Genomic DNA, 22,712 nt, shown 5'->3' on the forward strand with positions numbered 1-22,712 from the left:
GGAAGACCAGTGGGAGAAATGGTACAGTAGGGCTGCACTTCTAGAGTTAAACCAGGGTAGTATTCATTAGGGCAAAACGTAACAAAATGTTTTGCAATGGAAAACAAAAACAAGTGTTTATGTTTGGACTACTTCAAGTGATTCCATCCCAGTTTCAGTCCATATTTTCCATTTGGTGACTAATTAATGTCTCAGGCTGAGTTATAGACCTTTACCTGGGGTAAAGATTCACTGTGCATAGTCTCATCAGAGGGTTCTTTTCTAACAGGGTAACAGCAGAAGCCAGGATGCCTTATTTAGATGTGATATGGTGTGAAATCAGAGAGATATTAACGGTTGTAGGATATTATGTCCAATGATAGACTGCTTCCTGGAAAACCTCTACTATGCTATAAGTAGGACGCTTTAAAAAGTTGTACCAGGAAATGTTGTCCACATTATGTAAACAAAGTATGTGCTGTAAATACTAGCAGCTTCCCACCTAAGGTAATGAATTACAAGGCCGGAAGTCAAAGGTATAGAATTAACATGAATTCAGTGCATAACATTAGTAGCTTTGCATAACATACCGATTCATGTATTTCCTAAGTATGGAACCACAGACCACTGTGCTACAAGTTTTACATAGTCGGTTTCATATTTGTTGTCAAGCATTTCTGCACAATGCATATGAGAAATGAAGATAAATTATGTGTATGCTGCGCAGCTCTTTTTGAACGACAATATTTAATCTGGGGTGTATTCATTACGTCTCGCAACGGAAACCGTTTACAGTTTTAAGAACCAAACGGAAGCAAACAAAACGGGGAGGGACCTACCTGAATTTGTCCAATAGAAACTCTTGTTTTCGTTGCAAACCGTTTTCCGTTTAGAGTAAACTGTTTCTGTTGCAAAACGTTTTGCACCAGACAAAACGTTTTGCAACAGAATCGGCGTAATGAATACACCCCTGGTAAGCAGAGGTATGTAGTGAAAGTCTGACTTGTGTAGTAATTGAAGAAGAACAGCCTAAGTGGGACATGCAGCGGCCTTGTGTTTACTGGATAAGCAAACCAGCCCCTTTGCCATAAAAGTCCAGACTGCTTGGCAGTAATGCACTATGCTGATGTACATGGAAGTCATACTATTCTCTCTCTCTCTCTCTCTCTTTCTCTCTCCACGCATTCTCTCTCTACAACAATTTTAATGTGTTATAGGGTTTATTAGAGCATTTTGATATCACAGATGGTTGTCCACCTGGCATGTAGAGTAGAAGTATATTCTGGCAGTACCTTACTTTGACTGCCATTATAAAATGAAAGTATGACTGATCTGCAGACAGACACGCCTGTGTTTACCCTTTGATAATAATAATATGGCATTTAGCAGACGCTTTTATCCAAAGCGACTTACAGTCATGTGTGCATACATTTTTACGTATGAGTGGTCCCGGGGATCAAACCCACTACCCTGGCGTTACAAGCGCCATGCTCTACCAATTGAGCTACAGAGAACGTGGTGTGTGTTCACCCCTCTCATTGATGTGTGTGTGTGACGTGTGTGTTCAGGCTGACATCAGCCTGGAGGAGTTTGAGGACGAGGATCTCTCTCAGGTCACAGAGATCACTGACGAGGCTGGAGCAAGCCTCAACTACGACGACCTTGACTCACAGGTAAGATAATCTACATGTACACACACCAGACCTGGGTTCAAATACTGTTTGGGTTTGCAGTTTTGCGACTTATATTGGTCCATTAAGCCAGGCAAGCTCAATCAAGCACAGATCAAGTATTTGCAATTATTTCAAATAATATCTGAACCCAGGTCTGGTACACACAGCCTCAAGCTCCTCTGCACCTGCTTCCCTCAACTAACTCCCCCCTACCTCCCTTCGACCACAATGCACTCTGTTTGACTTGACTCTGCTGTAGTCTACTTTTCATAATATGAATGTTCATAATAGAATATAGAATGTTGAGACATTTAGATAAATGTTGCTCCCATCATGTGATTTTATTTTGTGAGGTGAGAATGAGAGTAGCTGCAGCAATAGAATAATCTGAGTAAAGTCCAGAGTCACTTATCAGATGAATGATTGCAGGCAGGGATAGTCCTGATACACCTGGTCCAGAGCTAAGTAGATCTAACATATGACTCATCGTTACAGCCTGGTCATCACTTCATTTCCCGCAGCCTTTAGCCATGCAGAGATTCTACTACACTAGCTGCTTGGGCAAACTGTCATTTTAATATCAGTCAAATGGAGACTTCAGAACAGGCATTCGCTTAGGGGAAGGTTGTAGGATTTTTAGGATGCCATTGATGTAGCCTCCAGTAGGTTTGTGTACATCTTAATATTTTGTGGTTAATTAAAGGATTCAGTATTAACATTATCATTAGATTTGACATCAGTGTAAAGACAGTAAGGGTGTTACACACTGGTGTTGTATTCCTCACAGAACAAAACAATAGCCCAGCCCTGCCTGTGTTTGTTTTCAGGGAGGTTTATCCTGCTACAGTATGATTGGATTAGAATGACATTACAGTGAGCAAGAGAGAGAAAGAGCCACAGACTCTGCTGATGTCATTGGCGATCGCTGATTGGCTGGCTCCGTCTCTGCTCTCTCCCCCTCCCTCCCTCTGCTCTCCTCCTCACTGAATCATTCTCTCTCTCTCTGCTGCAACGCTGATGCTGCCTGGATCTTCCCAGGACCATGTGACGTGGCCAGCCAGTAGCGAGGCCGGGAAGGCAGACGGGCGGGGATTCAGGGAATTGCAGGCGGAGATGCTCCACTTGGACCTGATCGACGCTGAGGAGGATATCCAAGAGGAAGTGGAGCACTGGGGCCTGATCCATGGTTCCCAAGACGACCACAGGCTCAACCAGGAAGAGAGAGGGTGCGTCGTTCTAACGCCTGTCAGACAGAAACAGACTAATGTGATAGAATCAGAATCTGCGGAACATCCGGTCGCTATGGATACGTACAGGCCCAAGAGACCCACCACCCTAGCGCTGTTTCCACAGGTGCAGCCTCAGCCTCCCAGGACTCAGGTGAGGGCTGTTTCTTTCTACCCTGTGAGGACACGGATCATCAGATCATCCGTTTGGTTCAAATAATGTTGGATTAGATACAGAATAGATGAAGATGTAGAGGGCCTGCTTCTATATCTGCCCTGTAATGACAGATTAAATTATGTCTGTTTCAACGATCAGATTTGACAGGATAGGATCTGTATAGGAGGTGTAGAGGCTGGTAGCTTACCGAGCACCAATATACAGTAGAGATCCTGCTCTTCTCCTCTGTGATTCCATATCATCTGTTTGGTTTAAATCATTCATGGGAGATCAGATAGAATGGGATCTGTATCGAGGCAGTTACCCAGGCACCGATACACAGACCTCCTGTCATGTAAATGTCTTCAGTTTAACTGTTAATGTCTTTAAATGAAAAGGATTATCATTTCTCATTCTTTGCTAACGTGTATTTGGATATCATAGTGCTGGAACTGTTGTGGTTCTCAATCAAGGCATTGTTACAGTAGAGGGAATGTTCATTTATGTGGTAATGAATGTGCTCTTACTCCCTCTAGTTGACTGAGCCAGTGTTTACGACTGTGTATGTAGCATATGCTCCTTTCCTTGGTCTTTGCTGTCTGAAAATAGAACTCCCCTTCTGTGAGTCTGTCAGCTTCCCTGTCAGCTGAATGGCAACAGACAGGGAAGTAAGGGTGTGCTCACCATGGATAACAATGGAAAAGGACAGGTCAGAGTCCGTCAGTCCAACGGCAGGGCGGTTTACAATGACAATCCTATGTGCAATGGGTAGAGGAATGAGGATAATCTTTCATCCCTTGCATGTCATGTTGATCTGTAGAAGATCTTTGATCTTTCCCTCAGAATACACCTCTTGCCAGAGTGCTATCCTGTAGGCTAGCTAGTATTTATCGTGACTAAACAGGGTTTGTTAACGCCTGCATGCTTTGACATAGTCTAGTGAGCTACAGTCCTGACTTCATGGAAGAAGTGTACGACGAGGAGAGGGCTGTCATTTCTCTGAAGTAGACTTGGAATGATTTCAGTAATTGCCCACAATGCTCAGCACAACTGAGTCTCTCTAGTAGTATAATATACTTCCTTCTCAGAGTGCACATTGAAGTTTGACTGTTTCATCTTTAACCTAGGCTATTAGTACAATTATTGTCATGCATGTCCAGTATGTAGCCTAAGAATGATATGAACTCACCCAAACAGCCCCAACCCTTTCCAGTTATAATCAGTTATGACCATCTAAATAATCAGTTACAACCAGTTGAAACCAGTAATAATCAGTTATCACCAGTTGTTACGATGGTAAAAAGAAAAGGTCCAGAAAATATATTTCATGATGAGCACAATGTCTTTCTGAGTATGTAGTGACATTCACAGAAGATCAGGAAATATCAGGATAAGGTGGCCAGATGTAGGATAACAACCTGCTACAGCTCCAGTATTTCACTGACTGGTTAATCTTGATCCTGTCAGGGTTCCTTCCCATCAGATAACCTAACATCACTTCCATGTCTGGGGATGATAGAGAGAGGCCCGCTGTGTGTGTGTGTGTGTGTGTGTGGCAGAACTGGGTTCAAATAGCACTTGAAATCATTAAAATACTTCAGCTGTGCTTGTTTTTACACTTGCCTGGTTTAATGGACCAATAGCATAGTCCCAAAACATCAAACCCCGCTCCTCTGGCACTCTAGGCAGGCTAAAGCAAATGCTAAACATATTTGAAAGATTTCAAATAGTATTTGAACCCATGGCAGCATGGTTCATGAGGAGGATAGAGGGAGGCCTGTGTGGATGCCGTTCCTCAGGCAGTGTAATTCCTAATTCTGGCCCTGTCAGTCCTGGTCACGTCTCTGTGTGTGGCACGGCCTGAACTCTGCTCCTGAGCCCTGCTGCTCGTGATCTCACCCTGTGTTGGGGTCGGAGAGGATTAGGCTAACCATGTTTTATGTCTCACTCCTACAGTCAGAGTGGTAGCCTGATACAGACAGAGACACTTCATCCATAAGGAGCTATTCTCAAGAACTGTGGAATAGGCAGTGAAATCGGCGTAATAGCCTGGTCCCAGATCTGTTTCTGTAGCAAGACCGCACAAACTTGTGCTGTAGCAATGCAGCACTTAGCCTGGTCCCAGATCTGTTATCTGAATGTTGGCACTACCTATTTTCAGATCCCCCTCCAGATCAAGTGTCTCTATACCACACCCAGTCAGGTTTATAATGTGTTCAAGGTGAACGAGTACATTGGAGGATTTAGCTTTTTGTTTAGACTAGAGAGAGGGACTCCCAGCCATATGTCACCATGGCTGTTGCCGTCACTACGTGTCCCACCTGGTTACATCAGGCTGTTGTGAGGGATGGGTTGAGCTGTGTGTGTGTGGGTAGCCAATGGAGCTTATGGAGCTCAAGGCAGTTCAATTATCATGACAGCCATCGTAGTTGTTTATTTCAGCTGTGCTTTTCATAAGCCATAGCCACTTATCTGATCATGGATATTCGACATGGCACCTACCAGACTCTTATTATGATTGCTAAATACTGCACCGTTTAAATACTTGCCCCCCATCCCCCCTTCCCCAAAACACATGTAAATATTGGACTATAAATTGTGCCTTCCTGTATTATACTGATGCTAAAATGTTTATTATAGTCTACTGCCATTGACTTTATGTTCATATTCTTATATTTTATTATTTCTTATTGTTGTTGCATTGTCCAGAAGGAACCTGCAAGTAAGCATTTCATTGGACGGTGTATACCACACGTATCCCGTACATATGACTAATAAAACTTGAAACTATAGGGAATCCACTGTTAACTGTGCCAGGTGATGTGTCTAACATCTCAATAGACGTGTATCTCAGAGGAAATATGTCTAGGCTGTAGCGTGGGCTAACCTGGTTATGTTGGTGCCATGAATCAGATTACACAGTTGATGGGTATCAGCTTCTGGGGGTGAAGTCTTCCAGAGGTTCCAGCTAGGTTCTAATGATGAGAAACCTTACTGGAGACATGAAGACTTGTTAGCTACCAGAGGGCTAACACAGTAAGTCATGAGTTTGATACCCGGTGGATTTCATGAACTCCAAAATGACTCTCCTTTATTTCATAGATAGAACCAATTCTTCACGAGGAACATTTCAACATCAAACTGTTCTATCAGCACATACACACACACACACACACCAAATAAACACACACACACTCTCTCTTTCCTCCGGGTTGTGGGGCACGGTAACCATGGTAACCGTGGCAGTGCCCGGCAGCAGCAGCTGCATCACCACAGTGAGTCAGCACCATCACTGTGAATGGTCTCTATGACAGACAGTGAGCTGTGTTAGTGTAGGAGCCTTGACTTCCTCCTCTTTACTGGCTCATTCCTGATTCCTCTTCCTGGCAGCCGGATCAGATTGTGGTGGCGTGTGTGATGTCATCAGTGCTTGGTTAGTCTCGCGCAGAGCCATATATTTAGATGGGTTTAGATTTAGGTGGCTCTGGTTCTTCATTCGGCTGCAGGAAGCCTGGAACGGAGTCTAGGGCTGGGTATATGTGATTGGAAACTGAGACAGTCATTGATCGTAGTGCTGCTTGGCTAAAAGAGCTGTGGGCTGGGCGGGACTGGGCTGGACTGGCTCTCTGGTAATAATAGAGAATAAAAAAACAGCCATAGCTAGGCAAAACAACACTCAGGCTTTCTAAAAGCCACTCCTTTGTGTGTGTGCTTGTGCACTGTGCACACTCTTAAAGGGTGATGTAATGTTTATCAAATTTAAAATGTAACTCTCTCTCCCTCTCTTCTCTCTCTCTCTCTCTCTCTCTCTCTGTGTGTCTGTAATATCACTGTAGGACAAGGACACCATTAACAACAACTCGTTTGGAAAGAAGGACACGTGGAAGGACAATGTATCAAACTCAAACTCCTCCTCCCCCCACATAACAGGTGAGAATGGAATATCCACTGGTTTAAACCATAAACATCTACTGGTAGACAGTACTTTCTTTTAAGAATAATACCAACATCAACTTTAAACAAAGCAACAATGTTTGATTTTGCAGAAGTTAAAGTATTAAGGAAATTTATAATTAATTAATCATTAATAATTTTCTATGAAATTTGTCTAGACACGTTTTATTTAATGTCAATGAGCACAGAGTAATTGCACATATTGTAGCCAATGCGACTGTATTTCACCATACTCTACTCCGCTCATTCCTTCATAAAATGACTGTGGGAACATGGGAACATGGAAGCCCAGCGCTTTCTCAGTATTCTCATATTTCTGTATGACAGAACATGTTGGATTCGAAACACACCAATGACTCTCATTCTGAAACTCTATACAGTATGCAGAATGGATCCTATTATTACTGTAGCCCTTAATAATCCTTCACTGTAAAGTTTGGTGACTAATGAATAATCTTTTGTTTTTGCGTGCGTTGTTGTTGTGTTTCTTTGTGTGCCTCGTGTGTGTTAAAGGGGATCTAACGCCCACTAATGAGCAGGTGAATGACGAGGCTGTCCAGCAGCACAACGGTGACGGCTCCGTGGCCAAACCACCACAAAACAGAGGGACAGAGAAGGCAGTCAAGGCACACAGCAAGGACTACGCCACGTTCATCTCACACGGAGCTACAGAAACACGGGGCCGACAGCGAGACGCCAAACAGCGGACTAAGAAGCCCTCCGCTGCTCCACACAACCAGGTTAAAGCAGCAAAACCCAAAGCAGGCAGCATGAGAGACACTGCTGTGGAGGGGGACAGGAATAGGGACGGTAGCAGGGGGAAAGGTGGAGGACAGGGGCGAGGGCAGGTTCGGGGCTGCTGCCAGGAGGAGGAGCTCCAGCCAGAGGCCACTGAGGAGATCTACCTGACCCCGGTACACCAGAAGAACCCTGACACTGACTGTGACACTGTCCGTCCCTTCCTGTCTCAAAGCAGCGAGGGCAATCGCATGTCCATCAGCTCCGATGCAGAGGGACCCCCAGCATACCCAAACACCGCCCTCCCCGACCGAACAAACCCCTCCATCAGCGAGGAGGACGAGGTCTACCTGCACCCCTCTGCACCTCCTCCACGCTCCTCCTCCTCGTGCTTTAGGCCATCCGTCAGTGAGGGAGGGGACCAGGACAGGGGGGTGTGTGACAGAGGCTCTAAGTGTAGATCTAAGGGTGAGTTGGGGGCTCTGCGGACTCGGAGCGCCGAGGCCGATGGCCTGTCTTATGACTCTGTAAAGTACACCCTGGTGGTGGACGAGCACGCCCAGCTAGAACTGGTGAGCTTGAAGCAGTGTTACCATAGCTACAGTGAGGACAGCGACACAGAGACAGTGTATGAGTCAGCCAACGAGGAGGAGGACTATGAGGTGGATCGCAGCGAGCTGAAAAGAGAAAGGAGAAAGTCATCACGCTTGTCCAGGGCTGCTTCATCATCTGAGGCAGGGGTTGGCGGGGGACCTCGAACACGCAAGTTCCTCAATGTGTTTGTGAACGGACATTTACGCTCCTCTGGTGAGTTCTGTGACCGGCTGCTGCCATCCTTTTTTTAAATTTTCTTTTTAAACCTTTATTGAACCAGGAAGTCTCTTGGGATGAATAACCTTTTTTCGAGGGAGACCTGGCTCAAGGTTATGTTATTTCTCAGCTGTATTGCAATTTCATTGAAACCATATTTCTGAAGGAAGAAACATAAGATTACCACTTACTACACAGGAGCTACAAAGGTTCAAGAATGACCAGTCCCCAAAGTCACTCCCGTATCAGGTTTTTTTGGCACTATTAATGTACTAGGGCCATAAAGCTCTTCTCCTGCCTTGTGTCCTCCAGGTGCAGAGTCCTTTGGCCTGTTCTCCTGTGTGTTAGATGGGGTAGAGAAGGAGCAGAGCCACAGAGCTGTGTTCAGGTGAGACATTGTCTGGGGTTACTCTGTATAATAACCTTCATGAATAAGCCATTATACCGTTCATTCGGAAAGTATTCAGACCCCTTTACTTTTTCCACATTTTGTTACGTTACAGCCTTATTCTAAAATTGATTAAATAGTTTTTTCCCCTCATCAATCTACACCAAATACCCCATAATGACAAAGCAAAAACAGGTTTTTAGAAATGTTAGCAAATGTATTAAAAATTTAAATATTACATTTACATAAGTATTCAGACCCTTTACTCAATACTTTGTTGAAGCACCTTTGGCAGCGATTACAGCCTCGAGTCTTCTTGGGTATGTCGGTACAAGCTTGGCACACCTGTATTTGGAGAGTTTCTCCCATTCTTCTCTGCAGATCCTCTCAAGCTATTTGCAGGTCTCTCCAGAGATGTTCAATCAGGCTCAAGTCCGTGCACTGGCTGGGCAACTCAAGGACATTCAGAGACTTGTCCCGAAGCCACTCCTGCATTGTCTTGGCTGTGTGTTTAGGGTCGTTGTCCTGTTAGAAGGTGAACCTTCGCCCCAGTCTCTCAGGAGCAGGTTTTAATTAAGGATCTCTCTGTACTTTGCTCCGTTCATCTTTCCCTCGATCCTCAACCCAGTCCCTGCCGCTGAAAACAGCCCCACAGCATGATGCTGCCACCACCATGCTTCACCGTAGGGATGGTGCCAGGTTTCCTCCAGACGTGACGCATGGCATTCAGGCCAAAGAGTTCAATCTTGGTTTCATCAGACCAGATAATCTTGTTTCTCATGGTCTGAGAGTCCTTTAGGTGCCTTTTGGCAAACTCGAAGCGGGCTGTCATGTGCTTTTTACTGAGGAGTGGCTTCCGTCCGGCCACTCTACCATAAAGGCCTGATTGGTGGAGTGCTGCAGAGATTGTTGTCCTTCTGGAAGGTTCTCCCATCTCCACAGAGGACCTCTGGAGCTTTGTCAGAGTGACCATCGGGTTCTTGGTCACCTCCCTGACCAAGGCCCTTCTCCCCCGGGAACCCTGCTCTAGGAAGAGTTGGTAGTTCCAAACTTCTTCCATTTAAGAATTTTGGAGTCCACTGTGTTCTTGGGGACCTTCAATGCTGCAGACATTTTTTGCTACCCTTCCCCAGATCTGTGCCTGGACATAATCCTGTCTCAGAGCTCTACGAACAATTCCTTCGACCTCATGGCTTGGTTTTTGCTCTGACATGCACTGTCAACTGTGGGACCTTATATAGACAGGTGTGTGCCTTTTCCAAATCATGTCCAGTCAATTGAATGTACCACAGGTGGACTCCAATCAAGTTGTAGAAACATCTCAAGGATGATCAATGGAAACAGGATGCACCTGAGCTCAATTTCGAGTTTCATAGCAAAGGGTCTGAATACTTATGTAAATAAGGTATTTCTGTTTTTTATTTTTAATACATTTGCTAAACTTTCTAAAAACCTGTTTTCGCTTTGCCATTATGGGGTATTGTGTGTAGATTGATGAGAATGTATTTTTATTTAATCAATTTTAGAATAAGACTGTAACGTAACAAAATGTGGAAAAGGGGAAGGGGTCTGAATACTTTCCGAATGCACTGTAAATGGGTTATACATATTTATGAATGCTTAAAGCAGTCTTACACAGGGTCCTCCTTCAGGCGCTGACAAACACATTAAAGATTCATTACATGGATAAACATCAAACACAACATCATAATGGTCTGACATTTAGTTAGTTTCCTCATGTAATCACCACCTCGTTAGCAAGATGTACCATGCATAATTCCATGCTCGCAGTGTTTCTTTTGCATCCACTGTGGAGTGGTTTTCCTTCCCACTGTGCTCCTGCTTGCTCTTTGGGTCCAGGCTGGGTTACTGTAAAGCACTTTGTGACAACTGGTGATGTAAAAAACGACTTTCTAAATACATTTTGATTGATTTATTGATTACCCATGCTGTCTGTGTGATTGACAGGTTCATCCCTCGCCATGACGATGAGCTGATGCTAGAGGTGGATGACCCCCTGCTGATGGAGGTTCAGGCTGATGACCTGTGGTGTAAGGCCTACAACATGAGGACTGGGGCCAGCGGCATCTTCCCTGCCTACTACGCTGCCAAGGTCACACTGGAACACAGCAAAGGTATCAAATATGGTTTATTTAACCCATTACACAGTGTTTATTATGGTTTATTTAACCCATTACACAGAGTTTATTATGGTTGCTTTAACCCATTACACAGTGTTTATTATGGTTTATTTAACCCATTACACAGTGTTTATTATGGTTTATTTAACCCATTACACAGTGTTTATTATGGTTTATTTAACCCATTACACAGTGTTTATTATGGTTTATTTAACCCATTACACAGTGTTTAATATGGTTTATTTAACCCATTACACAGTGTTTATTATGGTTTATTTAACCCATTACACAGTGTTTATTATGGTTTATTTAACCCATTACACAGTGTTTATTATGGTTTATTTAACCCATTACACAGTGTTTATTATGGTTTATTTAACCCATTACACAGTGTTTATTATGGTTTATTTAACCCATTACACAGTGTTTATTATGGTTGATTTAACCCATTACACAGTGTTTATTATGGTTTATTTAACCCATTACACAGTGTTTATTATGGTTTATTTAACCCATTACACAGTGTTTATTATGGTTTATTTAACCCATTACACAGTGTTTATTATGGTTTATTTAACCCATTACACAGTGTTTATTATGGTTTATTTAACCCATTACACAGTGTTTATTATGGTTTATTTAACCCATTACACAGTGTTTATTATGGTTTATTTAACCCATTACACAGTGTTTATTATGGTTTATTTAACCCATTACACAGTGTTTATTATGGTTTATTTAACCCATTACACAGTGTTTATTATGGTTTATTTAACCCATTACACAGTGTTTATTATGGTTTATTTAACCCATTACACAGTGTTTATTATGGTTTATTTAACCCATTACACAGTGTTTATTATGGTTGATTTAACCCATTACACAGTGTTTATTATGGTTGATTTAACCCATTACACAGTGTTTATTATGGTTGATTTAACCCATTACACAGTGTTTATTATGGTTGATTTAACCCATTACACAGTGTTTATTATGGTTGATTTAACCCATTACACAGTGTTTATTATGGTTTATTTAACCCATTACACAGTGTTTATTATGGTTTATTTAACCCATTACACAGTGTTTATTATGGTTTATTTAACCCATTACACAGTGTTTATTATGGTTTATTTAACCCATTACACAGTGTTTATTATGGTTTATTTAACCCATTACACAGTGTTTATTTAACCCATTACACAGTGTTTATTATGGTTGATTTAACCCATTACACAGTGTTTATTATGGTTTATTTAACCCATTACACAGTGTTTATTATGGTTTATTTAACCCATTACACAGTGTTTATTATGGTTGATTTAACCCATTACACAGTGTTTATTATGGTTGATTTAACCCATTACACAGTGTTTATTATGGTTTATTTAACCCATTACACAGTGTTTATTATGGTTTATTTAACCCATTACACAGTGTTTATTATGGTTGATGTAACCCATTACACAGTGTTTATTATGGTTTATTTAACCCATTACACAGTGTTTATTATGGTTTATTTAACCCATTACACAGTGTTTATTATGGTTTATTTAACCCATTTCACAGTGTTTATTATGGTTTATTTAACCCATTACACAGTGTTTATTATGGTTTATTTAACCCATTACACAGAGTTTATAATGGTTTATTTAACCCATTACACAGTGTTTATTATGGTTTATTTAACCCATTACACAGTGTTTATTATGGTTTATTTAACCCATTACAGTGTTTATTATGGTTTATTTAACCCATTACACAGTGTTTATTATGGTTTATTTAACCCATTACACAGTGTTTATTATGGTTGATTTAACCCATTACACAGTGTTTATTATGGTTGATTTAACCCATTACACAGTGTTTATTATGGTTGATTTAACCCATTACACAGTGTTTATTATGGTTTATTTAACCCATTACACAGTGTTTATTATGGTTTATTTAACCCATTACACAGTGTTTATTATGGTTTATTTAACCCATTTCACAGTGTTTATTATGGTTTATTTAACCCATTACACAGTGTTTATTATGGTTTATTTAACCCATTACACAGTGTTTATTATGGTTTATTTAACCCATTACACAGTGTTTATTATGGTTTATTTAACCCATTACACAGTGTTTATTATGGTTTATTTAACCCATTACACAGTGTTTATTATGGTTTATTTAACCCATTACACAGTGTTTATTATGGTTTATTTAACCCATTACACAGTGTTTATTATGGTTTATTTAACCCATTACACAGTGTTTATTATGGTTTATTTAACCCATTACACAGTGTTTATTATGGTTTATTTAACCCATTACACAGTGTTTATTATGGTTTATTTAACCCATTACACAGTGTTTATTATGGTTGATTTAACCCATTACACAGTGTTTATTATGGTTGATTTAACCCATTACACAGTGTTTATTATGGTTTATTTAACCCATTACACAGTGTTTATTATGGTTGATTTAACCCATTACACAGTGTTTATTATGGTTGATTTAACCCATTACACAGTGTTTATTATGGTTTATTTAACCCATTACACAGTGTTTATTATGGTTGATTTAACCCATTACACAGTGTTTATTATGGTTTATTTAACCCATTACACAGTGTTTATTATGGTTTATTTAACCCATTACACAGTGTTTATTTAACCCATTACACAGTGTTTATTATGGTTGATTTAACCCATTACACAGTGTTTATTATGGTTGATTTAACCCATTACACAGTGTTTATTATGGTTTATTTAACCCATTACACAGTGTTTATTATGGTTTATTTAACCCATTACACAGTGTTTATTATGGTTGATTTAACCCATTACACAGTGTTTATTATGGTTGATTTAACCCATTACACAGTGTTTATTATGGTTTATTTAACCCATTACACAGTGTTTATTATGGTTTATTTAACCCATTACACAGTGTTTATTATGGTTGATGTAACCCATTACACAGTGTTTATTATGGTTTATTTAACCCATTACACAGTGTTTATTATGGTTTATTTAACCCATTACACAGTGTTTATTATGGTTTATTTAACCCATTTCACAGTGTTTATTATGGTTTATTTAACCCATTACACAGTGTTTATTATGGTTTATTTAACCCATTACACAGAGTTTATAATGGTTTATTTAACCCATTACACAGTGTTTATTATGGTTTATTTAACCCATTACACAGTGTTTATTATGGTTTATTTAACCCATTACAGTGTTTATTATGGTTTATTTAACCCATTACACAGTGTTTATTATGGTTGATTTAACCCATTACACAGTGTTTATTATGGTTGATTTAACCCATTACACAGTGTTTATTATGGTTGATTTAACCCATTACACAGTGTTTATTATGGTTTATTTAACCCATTACACAGTGTTTATTATGGTTTATTTAACCCATTACACAGTGTTTATTATGGTTTATTTAACCCATTACACAGTGTTTATTATGGTTTATTTAACCCATTTCACAGTGTTTATTATGGTTTATTTAACCCATTTCACAGTGTTTATTATGGTTTATTTAACCCATTACACAGTGTTTATTATGGTTTATTTAACCCATTACACAGTGTTTATTATGGTTGATGTAACCCATTACACAGTGTTTATTATGGTTTATTTAACCCATTACACAGTGTTTATTATGGTTTATTTAACCCATTACACAGTGTTTATTATGGTTTATTTAACCCATTTCACAGTGTTTATTATGGTTTATTTAACCCATTACACAGTGTTTATTATGGTTTATTTAACCCATTACACAGAGTTTATAATGGTTTATTTAACCCATTACACAGTGTTTATTATGGTTTATTTAACCCATTACACAGTGTTTATTATGGTTTATTTAACCCATTACAGTGTTTATTATGGTTTATTTAACCCATTACACAGTGTTTATTATGGTTGATTTAACCCATTACACAGTGTTTATTATGGTTGATTTAACCCATTACACAGTGTTTATTATGGTTGATTTAACCCATTACACAGTGTTTATTATGGTTTATTTAACCCATTACACAGTGTTTATTATGGTTTATTTAACCCATTACACAGTGTTTATTATGGTTTATTTAACCCATTACACAGTGTTTATTATGGTTTATTTAACCCATTTCACAGTGTTTATTATGGTTTATTTAACCCATTTCACAGTGTTTATTATGGTTTATTTAACCCATTACACAGAGTTTATAATGGTTTATTTAACCCATTACACAGTGTTTATTATGGTTTATTTAACCCATTACACAGTGTTTATTATGGTTTATTTAACCCATTACAGTGTTTATTATGGTTTATTTAACCCATTACACAGTGTTTATTATGGTTTATTTAACCCATTACACAGTGTTTATTATGGTTTATTTAACCCATTACAGTGTTTATTATGGTTTATTTAACCCATTACACAGTGTTTATTATGGTTTATTTAACCCATTACACAGTGTTTATTATGGTTGATTTAACCCATTACACAGTGTTTATTATGGTTGATTTAACCCATTACACAGTGTTTATTATGGTTTATTTAACCCATTACACAGTGTTTATTATGGTTTATTTAACCCATTACACAGTGTTTATTATGGTTTATTTAACCCATTACACAGTGTTTATTATGGTTTATTTAACCCATTTCACAGTGTTTATTATGGTTTATTTAACCCATTACACAGTGTTTATTATGGTTTATTTAACCCATTACACAGTGTTTATTATGGTTTATTTAACCCATTACACAGTGTTTTATTTTATTTTATTTAATCCATTATAAGGGATTTGAACATAGCAAAGGTAATGCCATCAATACACTTTGGGCATCAATGTTTGGTTATAGGATCAATATGGGCATTCTACGAAATGCCTGAAAGAAATTAGCCTGAGTGCCAGTCTGTTCGTGCTCTCTTGCCAACTCCTTGCCACTCATTGTCATACCAAACAGCCAGTAGGAGTTGGTATTTTGGAGAGAGCACAAAAAGGTTCTTTAAAAAGCAGTAATTGGCTCTGAATGAACCTCTACTGTATACTATGCTGATGAAATGAAATCTGTGTGGACCAGCATTGAATGTTGTTGAAATTTGCCCTTGTCTTACCCAAATAATGACAGCTCTTCACTGCTATTAATACCAGTATGTAATGCTCCTAACTGTAAATCAAACCATTCTCTCCTCTTATATCAATTAGATGACAAAGATGACTGGGTTGACAGATTCCGTGTGAAGTTCCTTGGCTCTGTTAACGTACCGTACCACAAAGGCAACGATGTGCTTTGTGCTGCTATGCAAAAGGTAGAGTATTAGCCCCCCTAGTGGTGTGCTGGAGTTTCTAATCTAAACCCTCGTTTCACAATCCTCATTTGGAATAATGTAGACGGAATGTGATCTGGAAGTTAACTGTACTTACAGAAAAGTCTGAGACTGGATTTGCTAAATTAAAAGGTACACAAGTAAACACGGTATTTGAATCTGACTATGTTGTTCTTGTTCGGTCAATAGATTGCTACCAACCGGCGGATGACCATGCAGCCTCCCTCGACATGTATTCTGGAGATCAACATGAAGGGGGTGAAGATCATAGTGCAAGATGAATGCAGGACCTCGGAAAGAGTATGTCCTCTCTTATACCCTAAAATGGCCTTATTCCATGCTTCACTGTTATTAGTTTATGCATCATTGTTCAAGGCCCATGTTTCATTTGGATTAGCTAGATACATGTTGTGGTAGCAGGGTGGACACTGCCAGTCTGTTCACAGTGTGTTAGCAGGGTGGACACTGCCAGTCTGTTCACAGTGTGGTAGCAGGGTGGACACTGCCAGTCTGTTCACAGTGTGGTAGCAGGGTGGACACTGCCAGTCTGTTCACAGTGTGGTAGCAGGGTGGACACTGCCAGTCTGTTCACAGTGTGGTAGCAGGGTGGACACTGCCAGTCTGTTCACAGTGTGGTAGCAGGGTGGACACTGCCAGTCTGTTCACAGTGTGGTAGCAGGGTGGACACTGCCAGTCTGTTCACAGTGTGGTAGCAGGGTGGACACTGCCAGTCTGTTCACAGTGTGGTAGCAGGGTGGACGCTGCCAGTCTGTTCACAGTGTGTTAGCAGGGTGGACGCTGCCAGTCTGTTCACAGTCTTGCATAATGACCACCCAGTCTTAAGACTTTTTAAGCCTCCTCACTCGTGGTGCACCGACAGTGTGCCCTTTTGGACTGGCTTACTGTATGAACAAGCTCTCAGACACAGACCATAGGGTCTCAGCTTAATATTCTGTTTAACTGGTGTGCTGTGGCCTGCGTGTCAGTCTGGTTCTGCCGATTGGATGACATGCCAAACATGAGCAGAAACAGACGGGCTTCCATGCTAGCATGATGCCTTCACTCAGGCTCAATAGTAACTGTGCCCATAGCAACAGAATGAGTAGGATACATTCTATGAGTACTTGTTCTAATTCTATAACTGTACTTTCTCTGACATCACACGCTAGTGCAGCAACTGACCGTGACTATCTCTCATCTCTATGTATATTTTCACAGGGGGATAAGTGCTTTCACTTTTTTCAGCTTAAGAACATCTCATTTTGCGGCTGTCACCCAAAACATAACAAGTGAGTAAATTAACTATCATGACACATACTAAACTAAGGAAGTAATTCAACTTAAAGCTATATAAATACTGTACAAAAGCGGATTCATTGCATAAAGAAATATGGGATTTTAAAAAGCTGTAACTCAAGGGTACAAAGACTAGCAATTGAGAGTTGCTACTCAACTCTAGACACTGTATCTGGAGCATATTGCATCATGTCTCTCCCATTGCGCTCTCCCATCCAGGTATTTTGGATTCATCACTAAACATCCTGATCATAAGCGGTTTGCTTGTCATGTCTTCATGTCAGATGACTCCATGATGCCACTGGCTGCGTCTGTTGGGTAAGCTCTCAACTTAATCTTTCCTCCTTTCTCTCTACCACTCATCCCTTCTTACTATCCAAATATGCTAATGTACATGTACATCGCACTGTTTATATAAACACATGTTTCTATTAACAAATTACTACTGACTATTTGTACCTAACTCCTCTTTTGTTGTTCCTGTACATATAGGAAAGCCTTCCAACTGTACTACAAGGAAACAGTGGGATACTCCTGCCCAACAGAGGACATCTTCATTGAATAGCGTTCTCTCAATAGTATATTTCTCCAATATTGTGTCATGATGAAACAACTTGCATGGTGGATTTTAAACTGCAATGAATGGTAACGCTTTGGCCGCCTCCTAAAGTAAATATTTACAATATGCCAGTAAATAACCATTTAGTAATACTGATCTGCAACACAATCTCCTTGGTGCAGCTTTCTACTCACTGTCATGTTTCTACAGCACAAACATGTCTACAGAAATACCCAAACTAAAGCGTTACCAGTCCTATCTAAAAGAGCATAGATGCATCTTCCTCACAAAGGTTATTGGCCAAAGGTACAGTACTGTTAACTGTAAAGTGTGCAGCCAAATGTGAGGACGGTACTACTGTACAGAGAAACCAACAAGTAGTTACAGATCACACTCAATATCAAGATAGAATATGTTTGTGGCTTTATGAGCTATTCCAAATTATATGACATCACTATCAAGTCACCTGGAAACCTCGTCTCTGTACGGAGGAAGACAGTGGCAGTGATTTCAATCTGTCTACGTGTCCCTGGACTGTTTTTAGTATCACACTGTTTGATTTCAGATTCAGTTAGTATGTATGTTGGAAAGTTTATTTATGGAATAATGGTCCATCACATCATGACAGGCTTTAAATGAAATGCAGTCCGTCAGTGCATTCTCACCAATTAACTATGTGAAAATTAACTCTGACTGGGGCTTGTCATCTATCTGCCAATACCAAAAAGGTAAATTGACTCTTATTTTTTTACTGTCGTGAAAGGAATGTCATTTCATTTAAGAAATGGAAAATAGTAGTCTGTTATTTAAGAATTCATGTCTATTGGTGGGTAAGCAGGTGTAAGTTAAGGATGGTAGCCTAATAACATTGTTTCCTACATAATTAAATCATGCTCTATCACCTTCTATGTTTGGAATTCTATCCGGGTGACCCTCAAAAATGACAATCTACAGACAAAAAAGCCCTACGTATTAATACTACTCCTACTGTAACCTGGAAACAATATGTTTGGCCAAAATTGTAAGGTGGAATCACTGTATAAGGAAAATATTTAAATACATATGATCTTGGAATCACTGTGGTCTTACCACTTTAAAAGTCATCCAGAAGGCACGTGTTCGGAAATCAAAACCACAAGTAGTGCCTATTTTCTAATTATTGTGATTACTGTTTACAGTATGTATTTCCTTTTTATTTGAGATTATTCTCCTGGCACTGTTGGACAGACGTATTACCTGTACAATATGCTGTTTGTAAATGAAATGTCCTACAGTAGATTTGATCAAACCCAACGTGTATTGCATGATATCAATGTCAAACAAAACGATGTAGAGAAAGAAACAGGAGGTCAATTCTTGTCATTAAATCTGAAGGTGTTTAAATCCTCTCTGAACTTCTCTGAAACTCAGTCGGGGTCTCAACTTACTGTTGAGAGTTAGAACACACAAGGTGCGATTTTGAAATTTGGTTGCGCATCAGCAGTTTTTCTATTATGTCAGTCACTGGCAAGTCACTCAATTAGCCCATGTCAGCTAACATTTTTTAGATTGGTAAATTAGTCTATCGGCCAGCTATCTAAACTTGTAGTAATCGTGGTCGAATTACCGACTGGAGCCCCCATTGATTTTCTTGTCACTGTCACTCGGATATCATAATAAAGACTGCAAACATTTCTCTCCGCCCAATGGAAAAATGAGTAGAATTGCAAGAAATTATTTATAGAATTGCAAAATCTTCTCTCCGCCCCATGGCAAAATGTGTATATTTGCAGCAAACTTGATTTAAAATGTCTAAATCCTCTCTACGCCCCATGGCAAAATTGTTTTTTTCTCTGCTGTCAAGAGGGAGGGGTTATAGATGTAACAGGGTCAATAAGATTTTTAGTCAGTCAGTGGGAGTATAACACAGGAGGCCAAGGGCCATTTAGAGAGTAGACCATTGGGGAAGTAGGTGAGTCTCTATGGCTGTGTCATAGAGGAGGAGGCCAAGTGAGAGGTTTTACTCCACCCAAGAATCTGTCCACGTGAGAAACCCTTTTTCGTATTGAGTTCTATGAGTGTCGAATTATGTGGGGCTTATTTGATTGAAAATAAGTTTCGTAATGTTTAGGCTGTTACAAATGTACAGATATAAGTGGATGCACGTGGCATTTTGGCAACTTTGAGGAAAAGTACCTGTTGTTCACACGCATATCTGCCCACTCATTGGCTAGAATGGTCCCACCTGATCTCGACTGCCTTCAATCATTGAGGACATGTAAATGTATTTCCAGTGTTAGAGCGGTCACTCGGCTATGTTGTCGGTATAATAGATCATCTTTGTCTGCATTTACACAGGTACACCAATTCTGATATTTTTTCCACTAATTGGTCTTTTGACCGATCACATCAGATCTTTTCACATCAGCTCTTTTTCAGAGCTGATCTGATTGGTCAAAATACCAATTAGTGGAAAGAAATATCAGAATTTGTCTGCCTGTGTAAACACAGCCTCACAGGGCCATTGTGAGGTCAGCCTCAGTTCTCTGAGGAGTCGTCTCTGTGGATCCATCGCTTTCCAACTTGATCCTCTTGCGGTGGTGGTGGGACTTGCGTGGGGAGGCTTTCCTCAGGGGCTCTTTGTGTCCGGGTGCGCTTCTGTTGGACGTGGGACTGATAGCAATCTGGGTAATGCTGTGGAAAGAGATACAATATAATACTATTTGATGCTGAGGGTGACAACACTGAAGGGTAATATTAGATTAATTTCAAGGTATGCAATGTGAGTTTCAAATATGTGATTCTATGACCTACTCCATAACAACAGTACTTTGAAGTTAGTTGCTATTAGCTATACCTAAAGCTTTGTTCACAGTTTACAAGTTAAATATTAAATATTTAATCTGCATTAGGGGAAACACTGGTCGCCCAGCACCTTTTATTATTTGTATTATTTTTCTGAAAATGGAGGAGAGGAGAGGAGGATTCGGCAATGTGGAGAACAAAATATATATACACTACTGTTCAAAAGTTTGGGGTCACTTAGACATTTCCTTGTTTTCCAGGAAAACATACATGAAATGAGTTTGAATAGGAAATATAGCAAAATGAATAGGAAATGTAGTCATTGACAAGGTTAGAAATAATGATTTTTAATTGAAATAATAATTGTGTCCTTCAAACTTTGCTTTCGTCGAAGAATCCTCCATTTGCAGCAATTACAGCCTTGCAGACCTTTGGCATTCTAGTTGTCAATTTGTTGAGGTAATCTGGAGAGATTTCACCCCATGCTTCCTGAAGCACCTCCCACATGTTGGATTGGCTTGATGGGCACTTGTTACGTACCATACGGTCAAGCTGCTCCCACAACAGCTCAATAGGGTTGAGATCTGGTGACTGTGCAGGCCACTCCATTATAGACAGAATACCAGCTGACTGCTTCTTCCCTAAATAGTTATTGCATAGTTTGGAGCTGTGCTTTGGGTCATTGTCCTGTTGTAGGAGGAAATTGGCTCCAATCAAGCACCGTCCACAGGGTATGGCATGGCGTTGCAAAATGGAGTGATAGCCTTCCTTCTTCAAGGTCCCTTTTACCCTGTACAAATCTCCCACTTTACCACCACCAAAGCACCCCCAGACCATCACATTGCCTCCACCATGCTTGACAGATGGCATCAAGCAGTCCTCCAGCATCTTTTCATTTGGTCTGTGTCTCACAAATGTTCTTCTTTGTGATCCGAACACCTCAAACTTCGATTCGTCTGTCCATAACAATTTTTTCCAATCTTCCTCTGTCCAGTGTCTGTGTTCTTTTGCCCATCTTAATCTTTTATTTTTATTGGCCGGTCTGAGATATGGCTTTTTCTTTGCAACTCTGCCTAGAAGGTCAGCATCCCGGAGTCGCCTCTTCAGTGTTGATGTTGAGACTGGTGTTTTGCGGGTACTATTTAATGAAGCTGCCAGTTGAGGACCTGTGAGGCGTATGTTTCTCAAACTAGACACTAATGTATTTTTCCTCTTGCTCAGTTGTGCACCTGGGCCTCCCACTCCTCTTTCTATTCTGGTTAGAGCCAGTTTGCGCTGTTCTGTGAAGGGAGTAGTACACAGCATTGTACGAGATCTTCAGTTTCTTGGCAATTTCTCGCATGGAATAGCCTTCATTTCTCCAAACAAGAATAGACTGACGAGTTTCAGAAGAAAGTTCTTTGTTTCTGGCCATTTTGAGCCTGTAATCGAACCCACAATTGCTGATGCTCCAGATACTCAACTAGTCTCAAGAAGGCCAGTTTTATTGCTTTTTTAATCAGCACAACAGTTTTCAGCTGTGCTAACAATTGCAAAAGGGTTTTCTAATGATCAATTAGCCTTTTAAAATGATAAACTTGGATTAGCAAACACAACGTGCCATTGGAACACAGGACTGATGGTTGCTGATAATGGGCCTCTGTACGCCTATGTAGATATT

At 40.1% G+C, this 22,712-nt stretch overlaps 1 protein-coding gene across 1 annotated transcript; it reads left to right on the top strand.

Moving 5' to 3' along the window:
- Positions 1-2,587: 2,587 nt before the first annotated feature.
- On the top strand, positions 2,588-20,648 carry LOC121531651 (C-Jun-amino-terminal kinase-interacting protein 1). Its single transcript, XM_041837002.2, has 10 exons — positions 2,588-3,032; positions 6,872-6,965; positions 7,503-8,534; positions 8,850-8,925; positions 10,894-11,060; positions 16,292-16,395; positions 16,603-16,713; positions 17,632-17,702; positions 17,929-18,027; positions 18,202-20,648. The coding sequence occupies exons 1-10, from the start codon at positions 2,670-2,672 to the stop codon at positions 18,272-18,274; spliced, it is 2,190 nt and encodes a 729-aa protein (XP_041692936.1). The 5' UTR covers positions 2,588-2,669; the 3' UTR covers positions 18,275-20,648.
- Positions 20,649-22,712: the final 2,064 nt, after the last annotated feature.

Source organism: Coregonus clupeaformis, chromosome 19, assembly GCF_020615455.1.
Source record: "Coregonus clupeaformis isolate EN_2021a chromosome 19, ASM2061545v1, whole genome shotgun sequence".
Taxonomy (NCBI): Eukaryota; Metazoa; Chordata; class Actinopteri; order Salmoniformes; family Salmonidae; genus Coregonus; species Coregonus clupeaformis.

Bases quoted from the DNA above. Each gene is read 5' to 3' on its own strand.
- LOC121531651 (XM_041837002.2), top strand. From the start codon at position 2,670: ATGCTGCCTGGATCTTCCCAGGACCATGTGACGTGGCCAGCCAGTAGC. The intron at 3,033-6,871 runs GTGAGGGCTGTT...ATATCACTGTAG, and splicing joins CTCAGCCTCCCAGGACTCAG to GACAAGGACACCATTAACAA. The intron at 11,061-16,291 runs GTATCAAATATG...TATATCAATTAG, and splicing joins CACACTGGAACACAGCAAAG to ATGACAAAGATGACTGGGTT.